The sequence below is a fragment of the Pocillopora damicornis genome, chromosome 3 (assembly GCF_964200805.1).
Source record: "Pocillopora damicornis chromosome 3, jaPocDami1.2, whole genome shotgun sequence".
NCBI classification, from domain to species: domain Eukaryota; kingdom Metazoa; phylum Cnidaria; class Anthozoa; order Scleractinia; family Pocilloporidae; genus Pocillopora; species Pocillopora damicornis.
Window position 1 is genome coordinate 4,384,289 of NC_142672.1, and position 23,054 is coordinate 4,407,342.

Genomic DNA, 23,054 nt, shown 5'->3' on the forward strand with positions numbered 1-23,054 from the left:
TACAATAAACTTCTGACGTTTAAAGTTTTCTCAGCAAAAGTGACTGAGGGTAAAGGTACTATGTCTTAGTTATTGATATTTGAGGCTGTGACGAGCTTGCTCCCGCTCAAATCACAAAATTGTCTTAAGTGTGAAGCAAGCACTACTAGAATCCGTAGGCTGTGGTTGCCAGTTTTATTTCGTTACACAGCTGTTTCGAAAATTAAAAGGTAGTCCGCGTAAAAAATAATTTCACATGATCACAACAATACCGAATGTATTCTTCTTTCTTGAGCTGAAGGACCTAAGCCGCGGGTCTTTCACTTCCCTGCATTTTCGTGTGTAAAAACATTCCTTATGCGCGCTAAATCACCGACAATATGAGTACAAAATGCAGACATATCACTTATCTGCACATAGCTGAGCGTGAAAGTTAAAGTTAGCTTTCCTGGAACTTAAAGAAACTCGCCATCCTTCTCGAATTCACAACTCCTCAAAGCATGGTCACTTTAAAACAAGCCAGTTCATTTGCTTAACCCTTTAAACGCTAAGAGTGACTAACTTCCAGTTTCTCCTTACAGTAATACTGCTGAATCATTCATTAACATCATGAGAATAAAAGGAAATGATCATCAACCTAAGAAGCTCTGATTGCTAAACGGATTCCCCTTGTCACTAGTACCAAAGGAGTTGAAAAGGGAAGAGTATGGGATATGGTGAATTCGAAGTGATGTCCTGTCATTTTGGGTGGATGATTAAAAACTTTCAGCCTAAATTTTTCAAGCTGGTATTTTCCAAGAGATTCTTTATGCAGCGATACCTTCTTTTATTCTCATGCCCTTAATTTTCGATTCAGTAACGATACTGTAAGGAGAAATTAGACGCTCATATCTAATTTTTTCCATACTTATAAAAAGAACTAAATAACTATTTCCTTCAAATATGGTCTCTTCTTATCGCAGAGCCTTAAACATTTTCCTCTCAAGCTGTCAGTCCTGTTCCAGCACCTTCGGCTTCTAGTTTTCAACGGCATAATTGCACTTATAAGACTTCTTGCACCAAAAGTACCAACAATAACCAGCAAAATGGCTAAATACGGAGCACATTTGGGATAGAAGTCGATATTTTTAACCCCTTTCACGGTTTTGGTCCTTGATTTTAACTTCGTGGTGTTCAGTTTCCTCCCATTGCTGTCAATTTGTGAGATTTGAAGTGATTCAGGAGTGGCGTGGAGCAACGTAAATCCTCCAGAAACGCCACTGAAAAACCTAGAGATATAAAAGCAATGATTTCATGATTGTTTTTAAGGCCAGTCAGAAGAAAGGAAAATACCCTGAAGAGCCAATGAGAACTCAAAGTAAAACCAACCAAACTGTCTAATGCGCGGGAAAACGCGGGCAACCAAGTCGTGATTGGTTTCAGCATTGCATCTGATTGGTTAAGAAAGTGGCGCGAATTTCTGGACGGATCACAGAGCCAAAGCGATCCCGGGTTACTTTTGGTTTTGGAAGGGTTTATTTATCCGCCAGCGTCTGCAACATGATCTTAGAGCTTGCTATAAAAAATCCAGCTAATAGTTTTCTTTAAAAGCCGTTTCGAGAATAAAAATAATTCAGTGGCGATTTGAAACAAAGAAACATCATTGACTTACAGGAGTGATTTCTGCACGGCTTTGTCGTATCCTTTCCTCTCACTGTAAAAATTACCATTTCCTGAGACGAAGTAGTGCACCGTCGTGTCTGGCTCTTTGAGGTGCTGCAAATGAAGAGGACTCAGTTTAGGCTCAGCATTATTTATTAAAGAGCAATTTTTTCATTCAGTGCCGAAATGAAAATTGTGGACTCTTTTCTTGAAAGTTTTTAAAATTATTATAAAACTACTACCAAAATGATGCAGGCATCAATTGATCTGGCTAGAAAATTGTGATGAACAACCATTTGTTTTCTTATGAATTCGACCAGTCTCACCGGCCAGCTCTGACTCCTTTAAAGTATCCTTTATTTCAACTGAAGACTTTGTCAGAAGCAGATCTAAGGGAGGGGTGCATGGCGAGCACACTCCTTCCCCCCCCCCCCCTTCCAGGGTGACTTGCGGCTTTCTAATTCAAGGTCATAAGCCTTCTTCTTCGTTGTTGGCTTTTAAATTTGTCTTCAGTTAGGTCATTCTTTAGTGGTGCACCGAAGGCCTAAATGTAATAACTTTCCTAAATGTAATAAAGTCCTAAATGTAATAACATTTGGTCCTAAATGTAATAAAGACCTAAATGTAATAACATTTGGTCCTAAATGTAACAACATTTGGTACTAAATGTAATAACATTTGGTACTAAATGTAATAACATTTGGTCCTAAATGTAATAAGCCTTCAATGCAATCGTTTAACTCCGTCAGTGCATTGTTGTTGTAGCGGACATTCACAGTGAGATGTTTAAGTGACAGCTGTTGCACCAAGGAATCCTCTGACCAATATTTGGTATATTGCAGGCCCGTTGATATTAATCAGCGTCTTTTTATTTGCTAGAGATGTAAGTCGAGAAGTGTTGGCCACAAACCCCTATACTGATGTGCTTTTGGCATCAAATTGACAGACGTGAAAACAATAAGAACGCTGACCAATACCTCTCTTTATATTATTGGCTCAGACTCTTTAGTGCAACAGATTTTGACGATAAATTTGTGTGATCAGTGCTGAAGTTAACACTTTATGAACCAAATTACAAGGAAAAGGAAGTCCATTGACCCATACGTAAGACAAATTCCGAACTCGGAAGTGAATTTTTTGCACTGTCTTCCCTTGCCAGATTTGGATGAGTCTGCATGAAATATGTTCATTTTTTTTTTTTTTTTTTTTAGAGGGCACGGTAAAAATCCTGCAATCTGATTGGTTCTTTACCCGGTCAGTATTTTCCTATCTCTGCCCACGGGCCACGGTAACGCTTTCGTGAATCGCTGAGTACATCTTAAATTTTTTTTTTCATAAATATATCTCGTTTTTCCGGCTGGGCGTTATTTTCGAGCAAACACGTCGGTCACTACCTCAGGCTGATGAATAACTTATGAATCCTCTCTTTCCTCTCTCTCAAACCACTTTGGTTGACAGAAAAATATTGGTTTCAGAATGAATTTGTATAAGCAATAGTGTCATAACGTTGGTTGACAAGCGGCCTTAAAACCGTCTGCAATTAAATTTAATCGTACACAAAAGGTACATAGAAAGTTAAAACGTAAAGTATTTGGTTACAGTTAAACTGAACGATGGAACTTTCATTCATTTGATATCTGAATTTTCTCAAACAATTTGTTCGTAGTGAAAGAGCGAGCGAAGTTTTAATTTAAGTTCTACAACAAATATACGCTCTCGGTGAGTCTTTTCAAGTCCGTTCAATCTGGACATTTGTACTGTAAATTGCACAACAGAAACTGAAGGAATTTAATGAGAAAAAGCCGCATTGAATCCTCGTGTGTTTCGTTGGAGTGTGCCATTCGAATTTAGTTTTTGTGGAGGAAAGACCAGATTTACACACGCCATTGCAGCAAACAAACGAGCAAACTCTCACAACTTCAAAATTTAAAATTTGAATTTACAATTACTTTCCTCGCCGTTTACTTAATGAACAGAGGTAAATCTTCGTACATGAATGAATCGTCTATGAGAGTGAATAATACTTTCCATTTGATCATTGACTGTTCTTGAAGAAAACATTGTCGTGACAGTCCTTGCCAAACTAGTTCCGTTGTTTTTCAAATGTTCTTACGCTTTTTTTTTTCTTACGCGCTCTCTAATTGGCAGGTGTCAGATTGTGTAAAACTAATGTTTCAAAGTCTGTTTGGAAGCCTTTTAAATCACCTTCGTTGTTACGGAAATGAAAATGTTTCGGTGAGGCATCTCTCTTTAATTTGCATCACCTCTATTTTAACTACCATTTACTCGCTCAAAAATTGTTCAGTTTATGGAAGATCTTGCTGTATTTACAGCTCTAAATCATTCGGGTTCTTTCGGAAAGAATTTCGTCAAGTTTAAATAAAATAAATATTTTATTTACCGGCTAAGGGTCGACCCGTATGGTGAAAAACTGTGACCTCGGTCTTGTATTTTCAAGACCTCGGTTACAGTTTTTCACCATACGGACCTCCCAGCCGGCAAATAACATATATATGCGTTACTGACCAAGCGTGAGGTCAAGATGGATGGATATTGGCCAAGTTCTTTTGTTGCGTTTTTGTGGACCGAGACGAAGTCGGGGTCCATAAAAACGCAGAAAAAGAGCAAGGTTAATATCCAGCCATCTTGACCGAATAAGTTTGGTCAAGAGAGAACATATATTCTACAGTCGATCTCAAGTCGATTTTATTTCATTTTTTGTCTTTATCTCTCCTCCTCACCGAGAGGGGAGAAAATGAATAGATAAATAAATAAATGAAAAAAGAAAGCTCATCAGTTTGCACTTATAGTTATATGGCACATGAACTGATTATCGAGGTGGAGTGAAGCCATAAAGGAATCCCAAGTTCAAAAAATGTATATTCGAGCCTGCAAATTGTCCTACAAGTCAGAGGACTCCCTTATACAAGTTTGTACTTTGGTTGATGACTTGTTAACTCGCTCACTCATCACACAAGTATTACGTATTCACATCTTTTCAAAGTCTATTGTACCTAAGAGTCTGAGCCAGTGATATTTGGAGAGATATAGGTCAGCGTACTCATTGTTAGCCAGTTGTCATCTGATGCTAATTGTTTATCAGTTTAACGGTTTGCAGCCAATGCTTCTCGACTTAAGTCTAGCAAATAAGAAGACGCTGATTAATACCAACGAGCCCGCAATATGTGACATGAATACTGGTCAGAGGATTTTTTGGTGCAACAGCTGTCACTTCAAGATCTCAATATGGATGTCCGCTATAACAACAATGCACTGGCGGAGTTATACGATTGCATTGGAGGCTTATTTTATTTAGGACTAAATGTTATTACATTTAGAACCAAATGTTATTACATTTAGGACTTTATTACATTTAGGACCAAATGTTATTACATTTAGGACTTTATTACATTTAGGACAGTTATTACATTTAGGCCTTCAACACACCCCCTCCTAAATAAAGATCCTGGATCCGTTCCCGTTAACACATGTGAATGGAACAATTTCGGGATTAATTAACGGTCGATCCATTGTGCAATTAGCCTTTTTCTTAAAAATAAATACGTTTTCAGTTCTAGGTTTAGATTGCTCTAGATTCTAAAGATCCCAAGTAAATCTATGCATACAAATGATTATGTGTCGCGAAGTTTGTGCAGGGTCAGAGAACACTGACGTTTTTACTTTGGATTTTTGTAAGCTTTTTCAAACATTCAATTCCACTAACTATGGTTTAATCCCCTCTTGGATTAACACAGTTGGGTCAACAAAGTTGCTATAGCGACAGATTTTTCAGTTATGCACCTACTCACTTGTAGATTGTGATCGTGTCCGCTGAGATAAACCGTGACGTCATTCTCCTCCAGCATTGGTTTGAGCTTAGATACAAGATACTTAGTGTTGCCATGGATGCCAGCTGATAAAACTGGATGGTGACCAGCTACTATGAGATAATCCGCTCTGAAAATCAGTTTCACAGAAAATTGAGATGGGAACTTGTGTTCCAAAGAAATTCACTAGTAAGTCCAGATAGGTGCAATCAAAAGAAAATAAGGGACAGAGAGGGAAAATAAGAGCGTCAGCAACCGTCTTCTCCTCGTTCTATCATTTTTTCAAGATGCAACGCTGGTTTGACGAATCAAAGACCGACTTTGAGGCCGGGGTTTGTACAATGTTCCATGTTCGTGACAACAACACATGATGTTTGGTGTGGGGCACTCCTTTGCTCTTCTCAAATATCTTTTAATCAATACTCACGTTGAACTTCTGAGTATGTTATTTAGCCACTTCAGCTGTTGTTTCTGACTCGGTAACTTCATTTTATCCATCCATCGACTGCGCAAAAAGAGTAAAAAACAGAAAAGGCTTGATTTCAGTAGTGGTGCAATTTTCGATTGAGTGTCGAAATCAAAGAGGTTTTACCTTGGTTTTGCTTTAATTGCTTTGTTATATATCCAGACAAATCACACCACTTTCACGCGCTTTAGGCGGTTGGGTTGTTCTTACTTTGAGTACTCATTGGCTCTTCAGGGTATTTTCCCTTCTTCTGATTGCCGTTGTAATACCTTTGGTTTTGGTTTTATGACGCTCAATCGAGAAGCGCTTCAATCTCACGAGTTACGTTGGGGTAAAGTCATTAATTTTATGGGAATTTCTACAAACCAGCAGAAATTTACCGACAAACAGAAGAACAAAATGCGCTTACTTTCTGCAGCAGAGTAGAGTTGTATCTATCATGACAAGTTGAACAGTCTTAAGTGTGTCAGGAATCTGTAACACTGAAAAAATTAAAAATATATAAACTATTATCAAAGGGAGACTTCCTTTTCGATAACTAAAGCCGACAAGCCGGCCCTTATAAAGTTAGCACTGCGTTTCTCCTCCCGCAGGAAGATTTGAGACGGGTCGGGGAGAGGCTTGCCGAAGGTCTGGTACTGAAAATAACTCAGTACTACTGCCAGACCCCCTGCAGACCTTTCGCCGACTCGCGTTGTTCAAGGCCTCATACATTCCCGCAGGTGAAGAAACGCGCGGGCTCAAGCGCTGATAATGATAATTGATTTTTTAATTAATTAGTTACTAATTATTAGAGCCAGACTCCAGGCAAACCCTTCCTTGACTCGTTTAAATCTTCTCGAGGACAGAGAAATTAAAACCCCGCGTCTAGCAGCGCTAGTTATGAGGGCTGCTCGAAAGCTACAGGAGTCACAGCATTTTAACCGAAAACGGTTGTTTATTGTCTATTGGGAACTTCCACCGTTTTTACTTAAACTAGATGCGGTTCAAACAGCCGATCGATTGGCACACGACCTTTAATTTGTGGCATGTAAGTCATCTCGAGGTTGACGACTCTCCTTTGCATTACCAAAAAATGTTACCTTGACTGTAAAAGAAATCTGGATAATGCCAGCGACGGGAAACCTTGGTGTAAGCTATCTGTGCAGACACGTTCGAGTCGTGGTCATGGTTTCCAGCGATCATGTACCACGTGGCTGAAACAAGGGTGGGGTTCGTGTACACGTGCTCAAAGGTGGTAGTAAATCTTGGATCGTCCACGGTCTTGACGCCATTGCCATAAAAGTTATCACCTAACCCAATAACAAATTGTGCCTTTCCTGAATCGGCATACTAGAAGAGAAAATAAAATCGTTACACAGATAAAGGTGATAATAATATTATAATAGTAATAGTGAAAATAATAATGTATTTTAATACGTATATTTCAGTACTAGATTGATGAGAAGATGAAGGGTAGATAATGAAATAAAAAAGATGGAGAAAAGAAGCGAAATAAATGGAATAAAGCAAAGCAAATAACTAAGGGACCGGTCATTATTTATCGCCTGGGGGGGGTCGGAGTATTTTTGTTGTCACATCGGAGCATTTACCTGATCCCCCCGTAGAGTATCTAGTTTTTTAGAGATCCCCCCTTATCGGTAGTGGAAAGTTTCATGATCCCCCCCCCCTTTTCTCCCAGCCACCGCGTGTTTGAAACGGAGCTGGCACGCAATTTGAAAGTGGTAGTGGCTAGAATGAACGAAGAGAATAGCAGTAATGGTGCTGAAAAAGGGTCAAGTTCGGGCGAGGATTCAGATGAATCTGACGAGGAGACTGTGCAAGAGCCAGTGGAGAGGGCTGCCGAAGATTCTGACACGGAAGCGGAACAAGATACAGCCTCACCAAAATAAACACTTTTTTATTTGTTGTTTTCATTCGGCCGCGTATTAAAATAATGAAAGTTTATGATTTTAGATTACGATTCTCTATAAAACAAACTGAAACGTTATGAAACAATTTTGAGCAATTGTAAGTATTCCATTCTCAAAATCTTGATTACCTTTCTAATTTAGATCGTGCCTGAATAAAAACGTGTATGTTAGACTACGATAGTGATTCTTTTTTACAAAATGGAGGGTCTGTAAAAGGGTTTGGGTTTTGTGTCTGGGCTAGAATAGAGTTTATATAATACAAAATACAACTGAACGTGGTCTTGAATATATGGTTGGGGGTTTAGAGTCCCAGCGGCAAATCCTACCAAAGTATTTACAAATGCAATCACCCGGGGTCCCGGCGCGACCTAAAATTCCTTTTTTTTTGGTCTGATCCCCCCCATTATGCTTGTCAGTTACGGCTGATCCCCCCTAAAGGTCTTCAAAAAACCATGTGATCCCCCCCTAAATACTCCGACCCCCCCCCCCGGCGATAAATAATGACCGGTCCCTAAAGACAGCACAAAATTGAAAGACAAACAAATAAAAAAACAGAAATAACAAGAACAAAACAGAGAGAAACAATATAACGAAACGAAACATGTCAAAACTTAAGCAAAAAAGAATTGAATAGCAGAAATAAATAAAAGAGGGAAAGGAACATAACATCTATCACAGACTCGATTTCCGCTTTTTCGAGAAACGCGCGGGCTCATTTCCCGAACTGCGATTGGTGAGAAAGCATTAATATGTTTATGTAAGTATTTACTTAGTTACGTAATTATGCAGGTAAAATGTACTAAGTTAGCAAAACTGAAAATTATAATCCAGTAGGCGAATCTTGTTACCAATAAATGTACTTTATGGCTTTGTAAAGAACGAATAACACCAACCGTATTGGGTAAGGAACCAACTCTCCGCGGTCTCAGCGTTAAAGCGTTCAAAAATTTATGAGGCTCTGAATCTTAACCTCGTTAGTTCTTGATCTTTCTGTTTCAAAAATGTTACCTTGACTGTAGTAAAACATCGATCATTTTATGAGATTTTCGACACAGACTTTGAACTTCAAAGGAGCAACTATATAACACAGGGCCGCAGAACAGACAAAACGAAAAAAAAGAAAACAGTTTTTGCCCCGATTCCTCCGCTTGATAACAAATTCCTTAATACAAAAGCTAACATCGACGTCAGATAAAATTACAGAGCCACTTCTAAAAAAATTGAACTAATTGCGTAATAAGAAACGAGTATCTCGCTGTGGCATTGTCGATTCTGCTCTCAAAAACCATGTGAATTGATAATATTGTATTCACTCTGGTGACGTGGCAGAAGGCTGTTTACAATGCAATTTTAATCACCTCATGCAAACCACCGACTTCAGAACTGTTGACAGCGAAGGCAGTTCTTCTACAACTTCCGTGTTCGTCCTCTACACGAATTTTTAAAACACTTGATATGTATCGATCTAGCTTTCGAGAGAATCTAAAACTTCTCTTCATTAGAAAACTAAGTACATAGAATAACCAATATCAGTTTCCATGTCTGTCGATTCAACCAAGCACTCGCTTTCCGATAGCAAATTGAAGTTTTCGGTGAGTTTCATAATTCTGCCACGAAGGCACTGCCAGTCGGGATCGAATGCATAAAAATACAAACTGTAAAACTGAAAAGCCTTGGCCTATTAATAATTTCAAATTGAGGCGATCCTAACATATAGAATGCCTCTAGAATAGTTTGTTTACCGGCTTTGCATGATTTATCAAAGTTATAAACGGCCTAAACTATTTGCTTCCTGAAAGTATTCGAATTCCTCCCTTTTGGCAAAAATAGATTTCTAACATTATGACTTTGTGTTTAAGAATCATAGTTCCTCTCGTCTCGTCTAAAATGTGTCCCAGATCCAAACAATATTACCTGACCCATAACTTCTGCTACCTTCCTTTGCATATGTGTAGTGTAAGGTGGCCTTGAAATTCCGCCGAAATCTCCGATTGCAAGAAATGTGAGACCTTGATTATTCTTATTGCCACCGACGTGGAAACAAATCTGAAACATGAAGAACACTGACAAGCAATCATAGTTTTGTAGCATGACACTGCTTGTTCGGAAAGCTGAAGGAAATCACCTGCTGGTAGTATTGTACTTATGCCAAATTTACATATCGATATCGTTTGTCATATGGTAATAAACAATTAGTTATGCTTACTGGTGCACTCTTAGCGACTATTTTAGGGCTCCTTGCGAATTGATTTACGGTCCATTCGCTACCGCAACAAACTCGCCACCACCAAATTTGACTCAGGCATTATGTTTAGTCTCTCGTAGGTAAGTAGATCAAATGAAAGCTAAGTTGTAATAGTATATTGCGAGATTAGAAACGCGAATAAATACGGTGAAACTTTATGAGTGCAACTCAATTATGGAACGTTAACCTCTAAATTAAATAAGAGATGTTGATACCATGAAGACTGATCAGTCTACGTGCGGGGAAACTAGTTAAAACCGCAGGAAACTTACATCGAATGAAAGCTAAGATCTATTAGCATATAAACACGTTTCTTGAGGGATGGACAAATTATGTAACTGCATAACTTATCATTGTTTGATTTAAGAAAACACGTCACTGTTTAATTCCTTATTGTTTCATTTTAGAAGACGTGTCAAAAACTCGGACTTTGTGCTTAATCACGGGTTCCAAACACTAACCTTCTGTTTCTCGGTGTCTGGAACCCTTGTTTTTGACACATGATATTACTTCTCGATTTCAAGGCTTTACGGGAGGCAGTTTTCATATGACAGCCAAGTTATTAAACCTAAAGAAAGTATTTTGAAGCGAATTCTAAGCGCATTTGGGGCAATTTTAGCGTCTGTCAACTCATCGATTTTCGCCACAGAATTGGGTAGATTTCGTTCGGTGTTTCGGGAAATACCTTTGGGGACGTGCACCTCAATCAAAAAGTCTTAAAGAGTTTTTTAGAAATTCAGAGAAAGAGCCTGAATACGCAACCAATTTTTTTCGTCTATCTCAATCTATTTCGATGCAATATTTTCAGTTTAGAGCATCTCAAAGAGGACTTAAATTGCAGATTTGAAATTCAAATCACACAAACACTGGAAAAAAACAACATGTTCAACTAGTCGTAACAAGTACCGCAGAAAACAAAAATATTCCGTTAATGTCCTTTTCAAAACCAAAAGATTGGTATACCTGTGACAAGCCGTCGTGACGTCATCAATAGCCTTACAGAAACAACTATGGCGGACGACTCATCGAAACTCAAAGAACAAATCGCGTATCTCACGAGTAAGTAAGGATTGTACAGGTTTATTTTCGAAGATGATCTTGCCCATGAATAAATTATTTTTTTGTGTGTGTTGATTACGCGAAAAAACACTTCCTTTGTAACTTATTGGATGCATTATCCAGAAGCTAATCTTTAGTGCCGTGACAGTAGCAAGCTTTCTGAATTTTACGCTTTCCTTATAAATTGTGCGTCGATGCACCTACAAGCATGTATCGGTGTGGCATATTTTCTGTTAAATACTTTCGACTGAGGGATGTCTCTCCGAAATTTGTGAATTACCTCTATGCATCAATATTAGAAAATTACGATTTGGACAGTGATTGTGAAGGAGAAAATAACAGATAGGAAGTTCTCTTTCATTTTACATGATAGATTACTGTTGGTAGCCATAGCCGTCCATCATATTTTACGAATTGTCGAACAATCTACCTTTTTGTGGATTGAAACATATTTTCGTCAGTATTAACAAATTTTACACGGGGCTCGTAAGAGTGTCACGATGCTATTTAATAAGCTAAGACAAAGTCAAGTTGTTTCTTTCAAATTTGGTAATTTTTTACTTTGAATGTTCTTTCTCAGATCTTATTAAATCTCATAAAAAGATACCTTCCCAAAGAAGTGTCTTTGGAGTTCAGCCTTGTACAGTCCAGGGCAACAGCAGATCATTTTCTTGGCAAAGACCAACACAGAAAGGAAAAACAACCAAGCAGCAGACTTTACAGCCATCATTGAACCATGTGAGAGGGCAATCAGGAAGAGTTAACTCTTCATATAGTCTGGATTGCAGGAAATTGAACAGTCAAAGTTCAGGTACAGTGTACATTTATTGTATGAGAACTACCTGTCTTGTTTGAGTGGCCCTTCTCCATGGGCATTCACTCACAGTCTGCAATGAATTCACTTCTGTTTGTTTTATTAGTCAAAACTATAACAAAATTCTTGAATGTGATTGGTTATCACCAGCCTGATTTAAGCAGTAATAGTACAGTGTAAGCATTATGCTTGAAATTGGACAGTTAAAGGGACAGTTAACACGTCATGCCTGTGTAAGTGGACAGAACAGGTCATGTGCACTCACTGTTGTTGTCTTACATTTCACCAAGGTAACTGTTGTTGGTTTCTTTAAATGAAAATGTGCAACTGATGTCCAATTTCCTTCTTAAATTTTTTTATAATTTTGATTAATTGGTTACAGGACTTTGCGTCTGTCTGTGATCATGCTCATGATTACAGACGGAATTGGACTTCTCTTAGTCCTATTACCATTATTAAAATAATTGATGATGTTGATTCTTTATCTCCCAGAGGTGATTAACATGTAACTTCTCTCTATAAGATCTACACAGTATCCAGCAAACAGAATACTCAAACTTATCAGATAGTTGTTGTCTAAATCCAAACCCTTTAACTCCCAAGATCTGATTGTTGATTCTCCCCTCTAGCTGCTACACATTTCCTTGTAAATTAGTTATGAGAACTTGGTACTAGATCAAAATAGCAGCTTCTATCTGATAAGTTTGAATATTCTCAGTACCTGTTTGCTGAATAATGTATGGATATTGTAGGGAGAGGTTTTATGTTGATCGCTTCTGAGAGTTAAAGGGTCGATAATTCCCCTTACTCTCTGCTATACAATTTTTATGATGTTAGTTCAGAGAATTTGGTATTGGATCAACTAATCATCTCCTTGTTGATAATTGTCTTTGTTCCCACCACTGGTCTGCTTGATATTGCATTGGTATACTATCATTGAAATAATAAGCAGCCAGGTTATTGTGAAAATCACGTTGTTTTGTCAGATTACACACAAGAATGGGAACTATTCAATGCAAAGTTATCTGGGATTCCACAAAGTTTGCACAAATTTTCTGGCAAATTCTGAATATGGAATGGATTTACATGTTATCAATTGTTGTTTTGTGTATGATTTCAGGTCATGATTCTGAAAAGACAAAGATAAATGCTCCAGTCACTTCAGGGTCATCTGGATGTTCACATACTATGAACAACAATAAATCAATTCCTGAAAGTAAAACAGTCCTAAAACAAAATAACAGAAGAACAGAATTACCAACTCCAACGATGGAACAGGCACAAAAATCTCGCATGTTATCTTTACAACCAAATCATACCTTGACAGCAAAGAATCCTTATGTTTTGAATAAAAAAGAGATCCCTCCTTTGTCTAGTGTTAAAACTGTTGCACAGAAATCAGCCTTGAAATGGGAAAAACCCAGTGCTGCAAGTGCTTCAGGTTTGTCATCCGATGAAAGTAAAAGCCATATTGACTTAGAACTTTACAGGAAGAAATCAAAATTACTGCAGGCAGGAATGTCATTGGGGAAGCCTTCCACTAAAGTGAAATCATCAACAATGGTTCCTCTTGAAGCACCATCCACATATGGAGCTCATGGATCATTCAAATGGTCAAAATCAAAACCATCTGCATCTAGTAATAAAGAGAAAAAAGGGAAAAAATCAAAGCCTTCAAGATCCAAGCTTAAATGGACAAAACTAGGAGCTCAAGTTGAGGCCAAAAAAGTACTGAATCCCTATGTACTCAAAAAAGAGAGTCCAGGAGGTGGAAATGCTTGTCAGAGGCAGAAATTGACATCAAACAAAGCTAAAAAACTGGAAAAGCAACCACATTGTTCTTCAAAATATCAGGTACATGAAACAGTGGTTTTTTTTTTTTTTTTAACAAAAAACAGGGTTAAGTGTTGTTTTTTTTTTTCCTTAAAGAAAGGAACCACTCACAAACAAAAATGTTATGTGGCCTATATTGTCTATAAAGGACACAATAATTGGCAAAAAAATTATGGAAAGCAACAGCAACAATTGGTATACTGAACTACACTAAGCATACAATGTAGCCCTACACTGTAGATTTGATGAGTGGATGAATTATTTGCAAATTATATTTGTTCTTTTTATGCCTGTTGCATTCCTTTATGTGAGATGAGCAATGAATTTTGGAGACAACTGTATCTCAGGATTTCTTAGGCCTGAAAAACCCTTCAGAATTTGAATTGACAGACTTACAATTTTGCAGACTGGTTTTACAATGTTCAATAGAGTGTACCCCTGTGACTTTCAAACTCTTTTCACTCAACCCTTTACACCCTAATATCAGTATGCATATTCTCCATATTGTTCTCTATACATTTCCTTAAGTGCTGACAAGGAGAATATGCATAACAAGCAAGAAGGTCTTTAATTGGTGATGATTCCCCTATTCTCATGCCCATAAGGGGTTAATAGCAAACAATTTTACACTTGCTTAAACCTTGAATAATTTCAGGGCTAGGTTGTTCAAAGCTGGGTTAAGATAACCCAGGGTAAGTGTGAAATTTTATTTCAGATCTGAAAGCTTTAAAAGAAAATTCAGTTTAAATCTTTTTGATGATCAATTTGATGATCAGATGTTCTGAAAAGAATGGGGAAATTTTTCTCAGAAAGGCTTTTGAAGAGATAAATAAGAAAAGTGGATTGAAATTAACCCCGGGTTAGTGCTAATCGACCTTCAAACAACTGGCCCAGGAGCATAAAAACTTACAGAAGAGCAGCTTTTTTTAAGAGGTTGTGTTCTTACTGAATTAATACTTGCAGTGTCGTCATTTTTCCTAACACATTTGATAAATGTATTTTGCAGACAGATTCTGTTGTAAGTAAAAAGGTTTTGTCACAAAGATCTTCTGCTGGGTTCATTGACAGGTATGGTTATGATCTTGAGAAGAATTGTTTATTTATTTATTGTTAGAGAGTGGTGGGCCTAAAAGTCAGTGTTCTGGACTGTAGGTGGAGTAATTTGGCAGTCTTTTACTATGAAAAACATTAACTAATTAAAAGTTGATTCTGTTGCATACTTTCATTATCATTTAAGCACCAAACTCAGTTTCTGCAACAAACTAGATGTAAGAACTGAACCTTATTATGTCCAGTGTTTTTTTTTAATTGGCCTTCATGACTATAATTCCCAAAAGTGACCAACACATAAATTCTTACTGCAGGTTTATTGCATAAACCAGCTAACATTAACCAATAACAAATCATCAAGATACTTATGTTATCATGATATAACACTAAACACTGATTGAGTCTTTTTTGTTTTCTTGTGCACAGAAGGCAAAGAACCATTCAGGAACAGAGTCCTGTGGTTACAAGGTGTGGAACTAAGTTACATGTCCTTGCAAATTTACTATCGAGATAACTGATACAACTTTATATTTGAGCAAAAAGAAAGGTGCCTTAAGTATTTTAGGCAGAAGATCTTCTGACGCAGTACTGTTTAAACTCTTGAGACATGCTGAGTAAAATGACCTTTTACTTGTGGCCATTAGATAAACTTACCCACAACTGAAAGTGACAAAATTTGTCTCCTTCACTGATTGTGGTATTTCAATAATAAAAATGTGTTCTCCATTTCAGGAAGTAACAGGTAACATTTACTGCCCATAAAACATGTACCTCCTATTCCTGCCTAAAATTGCTTGGAATTCTTGAAAATTCACAGGGTAAAAGGATTGCTCTACTGATTTGAAAATTTATTTACTTACCTTGCTTAAAAGAGGGAAAAACGCCTGACTATTGTAAAAGCACCATGTTATGCCAAGTATTTTTAAAACAAAGCTTTGAAATGGTACATTTAGGAGATGAAGGTGACTTTAGTGTAGTGTATTTGTATGCTTAAGTTTTTTGCAAATATTGTCCAAGATTGCAGCATATAATGTAAACTATCATATGTATTATTGTTTGCTCATTTTCCAGATACAGAGTTGTGAGGTCAAAGAGGAAAGAAGCTCCAATCAAAGCCCAGGTTTGTTATTCAATACAGACTTCATTTGACCTTTTACTGTGTTATATTGTATTGCCTCTGTTGCCCCAGCTCTGTCCACATTTTGCTCTGACAAAGGGCTAATGCTCAAAATGCCTGCTTTGAAACTGCTAACAGGGACCAATTTATAATATCAGCTCAGTTCATCATACCAAGTTACTCAGTTTTACTCTCCAACTGACACAGCACCACAGTTTCTTCATAAACTTACCCCCTTTATTCAACTAACCATTTAATTGTTTAAGTGGCTTGTTACAGAGAAAGTAATGTTGCTGACAACAGTTGGTTCAATGTATGTGCTTGCTTTTTAGCATCACATATCATGTGTTGGTTTGTTCATTTGTACAAGAAACTTAGTTATTATAAAAAAATGATAAATTATTTAATTCTTAACTTCTCATTTGGTGATGCTTAAAAACAGCAAGAGTAAGTTTGTGTATTATGGTTTAGCTTGAATTCCCCCCCTCACCCTTAAAAAAAAGATACAATGTGAAACAGAAAGTACAGGGTTTTTATCATACTGGGCTCCTTACTGAGTGCCAATGGAAAAAAAAAGAAACTACTGGTAAAAAACTTATATTGCATAATTATCAACATAAAATTTTGAATTGCAAGGAGATGAAGGTGACATGAGACAGTATCAGCAAGTCCTATCTTGACCCTTTAACCTCTAAGAGTGGCTGGCTTCTAATTTATCCTTACAGTATCACCCTTGAATCAAATGTAGAAGCTCCTGATTGTCACACAAATTCTCCTTGTCAGAAGCATGGGACATGCAAAAAGAACAGCTAGGAGAAAATTGATATCAATGCTATGGTGTAAATGGATAAGGTTTTGATCCAAATTTCTCTGCTTGCACCTGCACTTAACAAGAGGTTGTTTTTTTTATCTCTATATCTTCCGTGATCAAGTAAAGATGTTTTAGAGTGTTTTTGTCCTAATTAATAAGACCAACATTTTGTCGATATTCTTTTGTAGAAATTGAATAAAGTGGTAGTAATTGGAGGCATTCCCTATAAGACTTCGTCCAATAAACTGACCAAAGCCAAGTCATCTTCAGCTGAGAAGGGAATTAGTAAAGGCAGCAAGGGAGTCGGTGAGCCATTGCATGATTTTTGCAAACACATCTTCTAGTGTTTGTATGTTTTATCATCAATTTGTTAAAAAAGTGCTCTTCCATTTTGGATTCATGGTAACATGATCGCCGCAGGGATGATTTCCTTTAAATTAATTTTTTATTTAAATTATGTAGAATTTGATGAAATTTATGATTATTATTATGGTTAATATTATAATCATTATTACCATTTGATGGATGTCTGTTCCCAGCAAGATTGAGTTGCAAATTTTTAAACCTGCACGTACATTGTAACAGGTGAACTTTATCCTCTTTCAGGGAAGTTAACGAAAACGATCATAATTCAAGGTGAGAAGTTTGTTTCGGACTCAAAAGGCAAGACTCTTCAGAGAATCAGTAAAGGTATGTATCTGTCTGATGGTGGGAAGCTAGCAGTTTCTCAACTGCGTCTTCCCTTGCTTTTCTCTGTTTCCTTATCCCACCTAAAATTTCAACAACAAAACCGCACATGACCTAGATTGTAAATTCTCCCATTTGGCTGCCACACCATTCTTTGTAATTTGGTTACGAAAGTTTGATGTTAGATCAAGATAACAGCTTCCACCTGATGAGTTTGAGTGTTCTCATTACCTGTTTTCTAGACAATATATTGATCTATTCAGGAAGAAGTTACTCGTTAATCAATCCTGAGAGTCAATGGTTTAATAATTCCCCCTTCCCTGAACGTTCAGTGAGGTTACCAGTAGCTTACCAGAAGCAGTACAATTACAAGGGGAATCGTTGTTTCATCCTTTCCTGGCTTATTTTTATTCATACCAAGAGTTGAGAAGCCCATACTGCTCCAATTCAGATTTAGAATGTGCAGAGCGTTTTCTAGTCCCTAATCTACTTTTATAGATTCAAGTATTTATGAAGTTAATAGAGCAACCGTATCTTTGATTGAAGACGATCTAGACGTTTTAAAAAAGGAAGGGAGTGTACTTCTATTGTGCCCTGATTCGACAAGATTTTTCGCACACTTTATCATAAGTTGCTACAGTTTAAGTGTAATCTCAAAGAAGTAAATAAAAGCCTTTGTCTAAGGGACGCTTCTTTGCCAAAAAAAAAAAACCCTTCCTTCAGCCCAAATCGTAAAACTCGTTATTGACCCACGAAGCATCAATTACCGTAGACTATTTTTAGTGTGACTAACTGCTTCTTACCTTTAGTTCCTAGACGAGCTTCTTTTAGGGAGTCAGGTTCCTCTAAACTACGTCAGACACCCATGAGTAGAAGGCGGACAAGTAACGGCCTCGTGATTATATTGCGAACGCCAACCACGCTAATCAGAAGTAAACTGAACAACACACCAAGCAAGGCTCTTGCCAGGTATTTTGAGCTGTCGATCTCAGTTCATGTGGGGAACGCATGATGAAGTTTGCTTGTATTATAACCAGAGAATGATATCCTGGCCTTAATAAAGGAAAAGATAAAACAGTGTACATCTGAAAAAGGTAAAGTGTGTGTCCACTCACGAACAAAGAGGAAAGATACTGCATTCGAATAACTTTCCCCGCAAAAGAACCCAAGAAGACCGTAGGAAATAGTGTTGGTGGAATATATACTTTCAGTTACCTTTAAAAAATTATATTGAACTCCATCAGAAACTTTCCCTATGCATTCTTTCTTTTCAAACTACCGAGGCTAAATATTATTTATTCCTGTTTCCAGTCGCGTATTACGGCGAAGTATTCACAATGCCAGGGTGTATAACAAGAACAGGAGTAAACCCGTGTCGGAGCAGTACTGCATGTTCTACAACAGATTCGGTGAGTTACATCTCCTTACCTTCGCCTCCATGAATACATGTACTATTGAGCATTTCTAGGAACCCTTGTTGGAACCGGTTTCCACAGTATTTCCGGTTCGTTCTCTTGAGAGTGCAATCGCTGTGATATCGCCATAAGAGATCTTGAGCATGACCTGAAACCTTTGCCAAACCGTTCTGTTGCTGTTCTTCTTTACCTTTGTACAGTTTCTTAGTCTTCTTTTGCGAGGACGTATTGTATTTTGCCGGGTTTTTCAAATTCTATTTCTACTATTGACAAGAGTGCAGAGTATACTTTCGTTCTACGTAATAAACCACTATAACAACTGTTAGTAGATTGAAGAACTTTGTTCGAGTACCTTTTTTTCAGACCATTCTCTATTTTTCCTGTGAATTATTTTAAAAGCAATGCCTTGCACTTCATTTACGATCCTTCATAACAACAAGACGAATAGATCGAAAACGTTATTATTAATACTTTAGGAAAATGCCATAAGAGGGATACTTGCCCATATATTCACGACCCATCTAAAGTTGCGGTTTGCACAAAGTAAGTATGCTTATAGGCTGATTCAGTTGTCTTTGTGATGGGAAAACACCTAAGCTAGACCACATCCAATAATTGACCATTGCTGAAATGTTTTGTAGGTTTCTTCGTGGTCGATGTAAAAACTTGGATGGATCTTGTCCGTTCTCTCATAAGATTGACCCAGATAAGGTTTGTTGGCACCTTAGATATTTATCTTTTTCCTGTAATGTTTGTTTTGGTTTTTTCCTTCGTTTATAATTGTGAAAATCCAGTTTTAAGACGCAAGTGGCACAAGTAACTTTCTGTAAATGTTCGATTTGTCTCAGATGCCAGTATGTCAATTTTTTCTCCGCGGAAAATGTTCAAACGACAATTGCCCATATTCTCACGTTAACGTAAGCAAGAAGGCAAAAGTATGCGAAGATTTTCTCAAGGGATTCTGTGCTCGAGGACAACAAGTAAGTATGCCCAACTTTGTTGGTGAAAAGCCCTTCCTGACGTACAAACTTACTGAAAGAAAAAAGGCGCTGGTCTTGATATTTTGGTTTAACAGCGGTGCTGTGTTTGTTTCTATATTTTGGTGAACACGTTCGGGGTTAGGGGAATTGAGTTGCCTTGGTGAAACAGCTAAAATAATTTACAAAACAATTCTAATATAATTCTAAATGCACGAATCAGCTAAAGAACAAAACTTTAACCGCTCCGCTTCACATCAACTGTTTTGATTACCAAGCTGTTTGCTGTAAACGCAAAGTAGAGTCGCCCTATTGAATCTTTCTTGTTTCTTCTTTGTTAGTGTAACAAAAAGCACATCTTAGAATGTGAAGAATTCTCAAGGACAGGCAAGTGCTCCAAAGGCTCACAATGCAAGCTTATGCACAAGGCTAGAAAACCTGCAGCATCCCGGAAACGAAAGTCCTCCTCTAACGAGGAACATGGCTCCTCAAAACTCCCTAAGAGAGATTTAACTGGTGACGAAGGATTCCTTCCTCTCATAGCTGGCGCCTCAGGTTTGTATAATGTGACGTGTTGTATTTAAAAGCCGTATACTGTACCAGAACAGCAGGTAAACGGATGCAACCGGCAAAACCACCCTTAAGAGTCTTTCTAAACTGTTTTCAGTTTGAAATCGCGTTGCATAGTGTCGAGGAATTCACCCATGCGAATGTCCTTTTTCTCGCTTTCAGATATTGTGGTCTCTATGAGATTGCCTCTATTTTGTTAGTGACTTTAGCAGCTGTACCTTATCTGATATCAGTCCAATGAATCAACGGTAAATCAAATCGGGCTAACCACTTTTCCAACATAAATATTTTCGTTGTTGAGACTTTAAGTCTTCGCAGCTTAAAGATTCTTACTTGACTTGTTCACTTGGTCAAGACGAGTGGTTACCCAGCCTACAATTTTCAGTCCTTGACAATTTTTCTTTTTTCGAGTGGCTGTTGGTTAAGTCGTCCTATGTTTTAGATTTAGAGAAAATTCCTGCACAGGATTCATTGGGGAATTCTCAAGAAGAGACTAAAGAAATGACGGGTAAGACTGATCGGGACCCTCGTTCAAACATGTCGAGCTTCTTTTTTCAAATCTGAAGAAAAACGTAGTTATACGAGAGCTGCTTCCTTATGAAGCAATTTATAAACTGAGTGTCGGAAAGAAACCCGAGATTTTGTTGATTTTTCTTCACTACACTCTGTGATTGGTCCCAAAATTCGTGCCACCCCTCAGCCAATCAGATGCAACATTTAAAACCACTTCTGCTTTGTGATGTGTGCCGCTTTTCCCGCTCTTTATGTCGTTTAAATTTATTTGCTCTGAGTTTTCATTTGCTCTATGCGATATTTTCAGCCGTTCTGATTGGTCGTTAGGATTACTTTGGGATTTGGTTTGTCTCTGCTCTTTCTCGAAACGCTCTCTATTCTTTTTGACCGGGGCAGCTCTTATTGTAATAACGTGTGTAATAGCCACGGAAGGGTTTTTAAGCGACCATGCTTGCTTATAGATTAGGAATGACAATATCAGCGAAAAGGAGTCAGAACAAATTAAAAAGGAAAAAGGCAGAAGAGAACACACACACACTTTTTTTCTGACGCCGCGAATTTACCTGATTTATTCTCAGCTGCACCAGTGGTAATTCGTCCAAGGTTCCTAAAGCCCATAGAAGCAGAAAAAAACCGGACACCAGAACATACTTCTTCAGAATAGGTAGGCTTGGTTACAAGAGGTTCTTGTTTGATCCTCCTTGTCTCTGGGCCACTGAATTGTGGGGTTTATTGATAGATCGAGAGGTCGCTTTTTTCTTCCTCTTTTTTTTCTTCGGACTGAGTGAGTGAGTTTAATATATTTTTTGTGTGTTCTGCCTGTGATTGAGTATGTGATGTGTTTGCCTAACTCACGTCATAGTTATTTAAGGGGACTAGATAAAAAAAAAGGTGGCTAAATTTAACCCCCTCCCCATCCCGCCCTTCCTCAAAAAAGATTTTGCCGAATTGAAAGTAATTTTTATTTTTTACGATTTATATTGTTTTGTTCAATGTAAAGATTTTTTATGGGATGGTCCCCCTTTGAAGCCATTTTTGGCATGACGGTCGGGTCTCATACTTCTGAATCATATGATAGAAAATTTCTCTCCTGTTGGGGGAACTCGTAGAGGGAATGTCGAGACTGCATTCTTTCCGCAAATTTACGTGCTTATGAGTTCAGCATACTATTGTTAAGTAGAAAAGTTTGTATACAGAATAGATCAAGTTTATGACAGTTGGACTGTAAAGAAAATATGTAGAATTTGATGAAGTCATTTGCAAAGAGATCAGATGGAAACCATCGTAATAAAAGAAAACGAATATGTTCAATACTTTCTTCATTAAACTTGTCTAGTTTCTATAAGAAAGGATCTGTGCACACGTAAATGACATGATACTTGTCCGCCAACCCTTCCTACACACGGTAACGCCACGCGGAATGTGGTCTTTTGTTTACTCTCTGCGGCATTTAAGGACCATTTCATATGCAGGCGAGGGGGAGCGGGGGGTCACAGGTTAACACTTTAACTCCCTGGAGTGATTCACATGTAACTTCTCCCTACATATCCATACATTATCCAGCACACAGGAAACGAGAGTACTCAATTGTATTAGGTAGACATTGTTATCTTGATCAAACACCAAATTCTTGCAACTAATTTACAAGGAAGTGTGTAGCAGCTAGAAGGGAGAATTAACAATCAGATCCTGGGAGTTAAAGGGTTAATTAAAAATAACAGGTGTTAAGTCACAACTTTAATTACTGGCGTAAGTTTTAAAGATGCTGCGAAAAATGAGATCTAAACAGGCTCAACTGGATCGAGACTCTAATGATTTAAACATAGACGACGTTTTAGAGTAATGAGTTGGCTAAAATCACTCTCGTCCAACCCCAGGGCTTGCGGCCACAACAGGTTGGTCAGGCGTGAAGGTGCTCTGGAGCATTAGAAACTTACGGTTCGCTAAGCTCAGCGATGGCTTGGCAACTTATTCATGCCCCCGTCAGTCGGGGAATCAGAGATAAGCTGTTTAATGTTTTAACAGACCAGTTAAACGACTAAATTAATACCCACAAACTTTTGTGTTGCATTATTTCACTGAATTGGTATTGATATTAATCAATTAATTTTTCTTTTACTTGACATGGATTCAAGTG

The 23,054-nt window shown here is 37.8% G+C and overlaps 2 protein-coding genes across 3 annotated transcripts; one reads left to right on the forward strand and one right to left on the reverse strand.

Annotated features, from left to right (window-relative positions):
- Positions 1 to 158: 158 nt before the first annotated feature.
- Positions 159 to 10,360, reverse strand: LOC113679504 (tartrate-resistant acid phosphatase type 5). The gene is made up of 7 exons (XM_027196473.2): positions 9,741 to 10,360; positions 6,996 to 7,245; positions 6,323 to 6,395; positions 5,875 to 5,952; positions 5,430 to 5,577; positions 1,631 to 1,734; positions 159 to 1,247 (listed from the first exon to the last, which is right to left on the reverse strand). Exons 1-7 carry the CDS (start codon positions 9,915 to 9,917, stop codon positions 899 to 901), a joined length of 1,179 nt encoding a protein of 392 aa, XP_027052274.2. The 5' UTR covers positions 9,918 to 10,360; the 3' UTR covers positions 159 to 898.
- On the forward strand, positions 10,025 to 22,228 carry LOC113679484 (uncharacterized). Of its 2 annotated transcripts, XM_027196444.2 has the most exons (17): positions 10,030 to 10,151; positions 11,025 to 11,130; positions 11,711 to 11,941; positions 13,065 to 13,798; positions 14,784 to 14,845; positions 15,254 to 15,295; positions 15,899 to 15,947; positions 16,944 to 17,061; positions 17,362 to 17,445; positions 18,252 to 18,411; positions 18,754 to 18,851; positions 19,334 to 19,400; positions 19,499 to 19,568; positions 19,706 to 19,837; positions 20,176 to 20,389; positions 20,847 to 20,912; positions 21,496 to 22,228. In XM_027196444.2, exons 2-17 carry the CDS (start codon positions 11,082 to 11,084, stop codon positions 21,579 to 21,581), a joined length of 2,262 nt encoding a protein of 753 aa, XP_027052245.2. In that variant the 5' UTR covers positions 10,030 to 10,151; positions 11,025 to 11,081; the 3' UTR covers positions 21,582 to 22,228. The 2 variants fall into 2 exon arrangements, with proteins under 2 accessions (XP_089057370.1, XP_027052245.2); XM_089201244.1 differs by lacking the exon at positions 11,025 to 11,130 and having other exon boundaries at positions 10,025 to 10,151.
- The last annotated feature ends 826 nt before the right edge of the window (positions 22,229 to 23,054 follow it).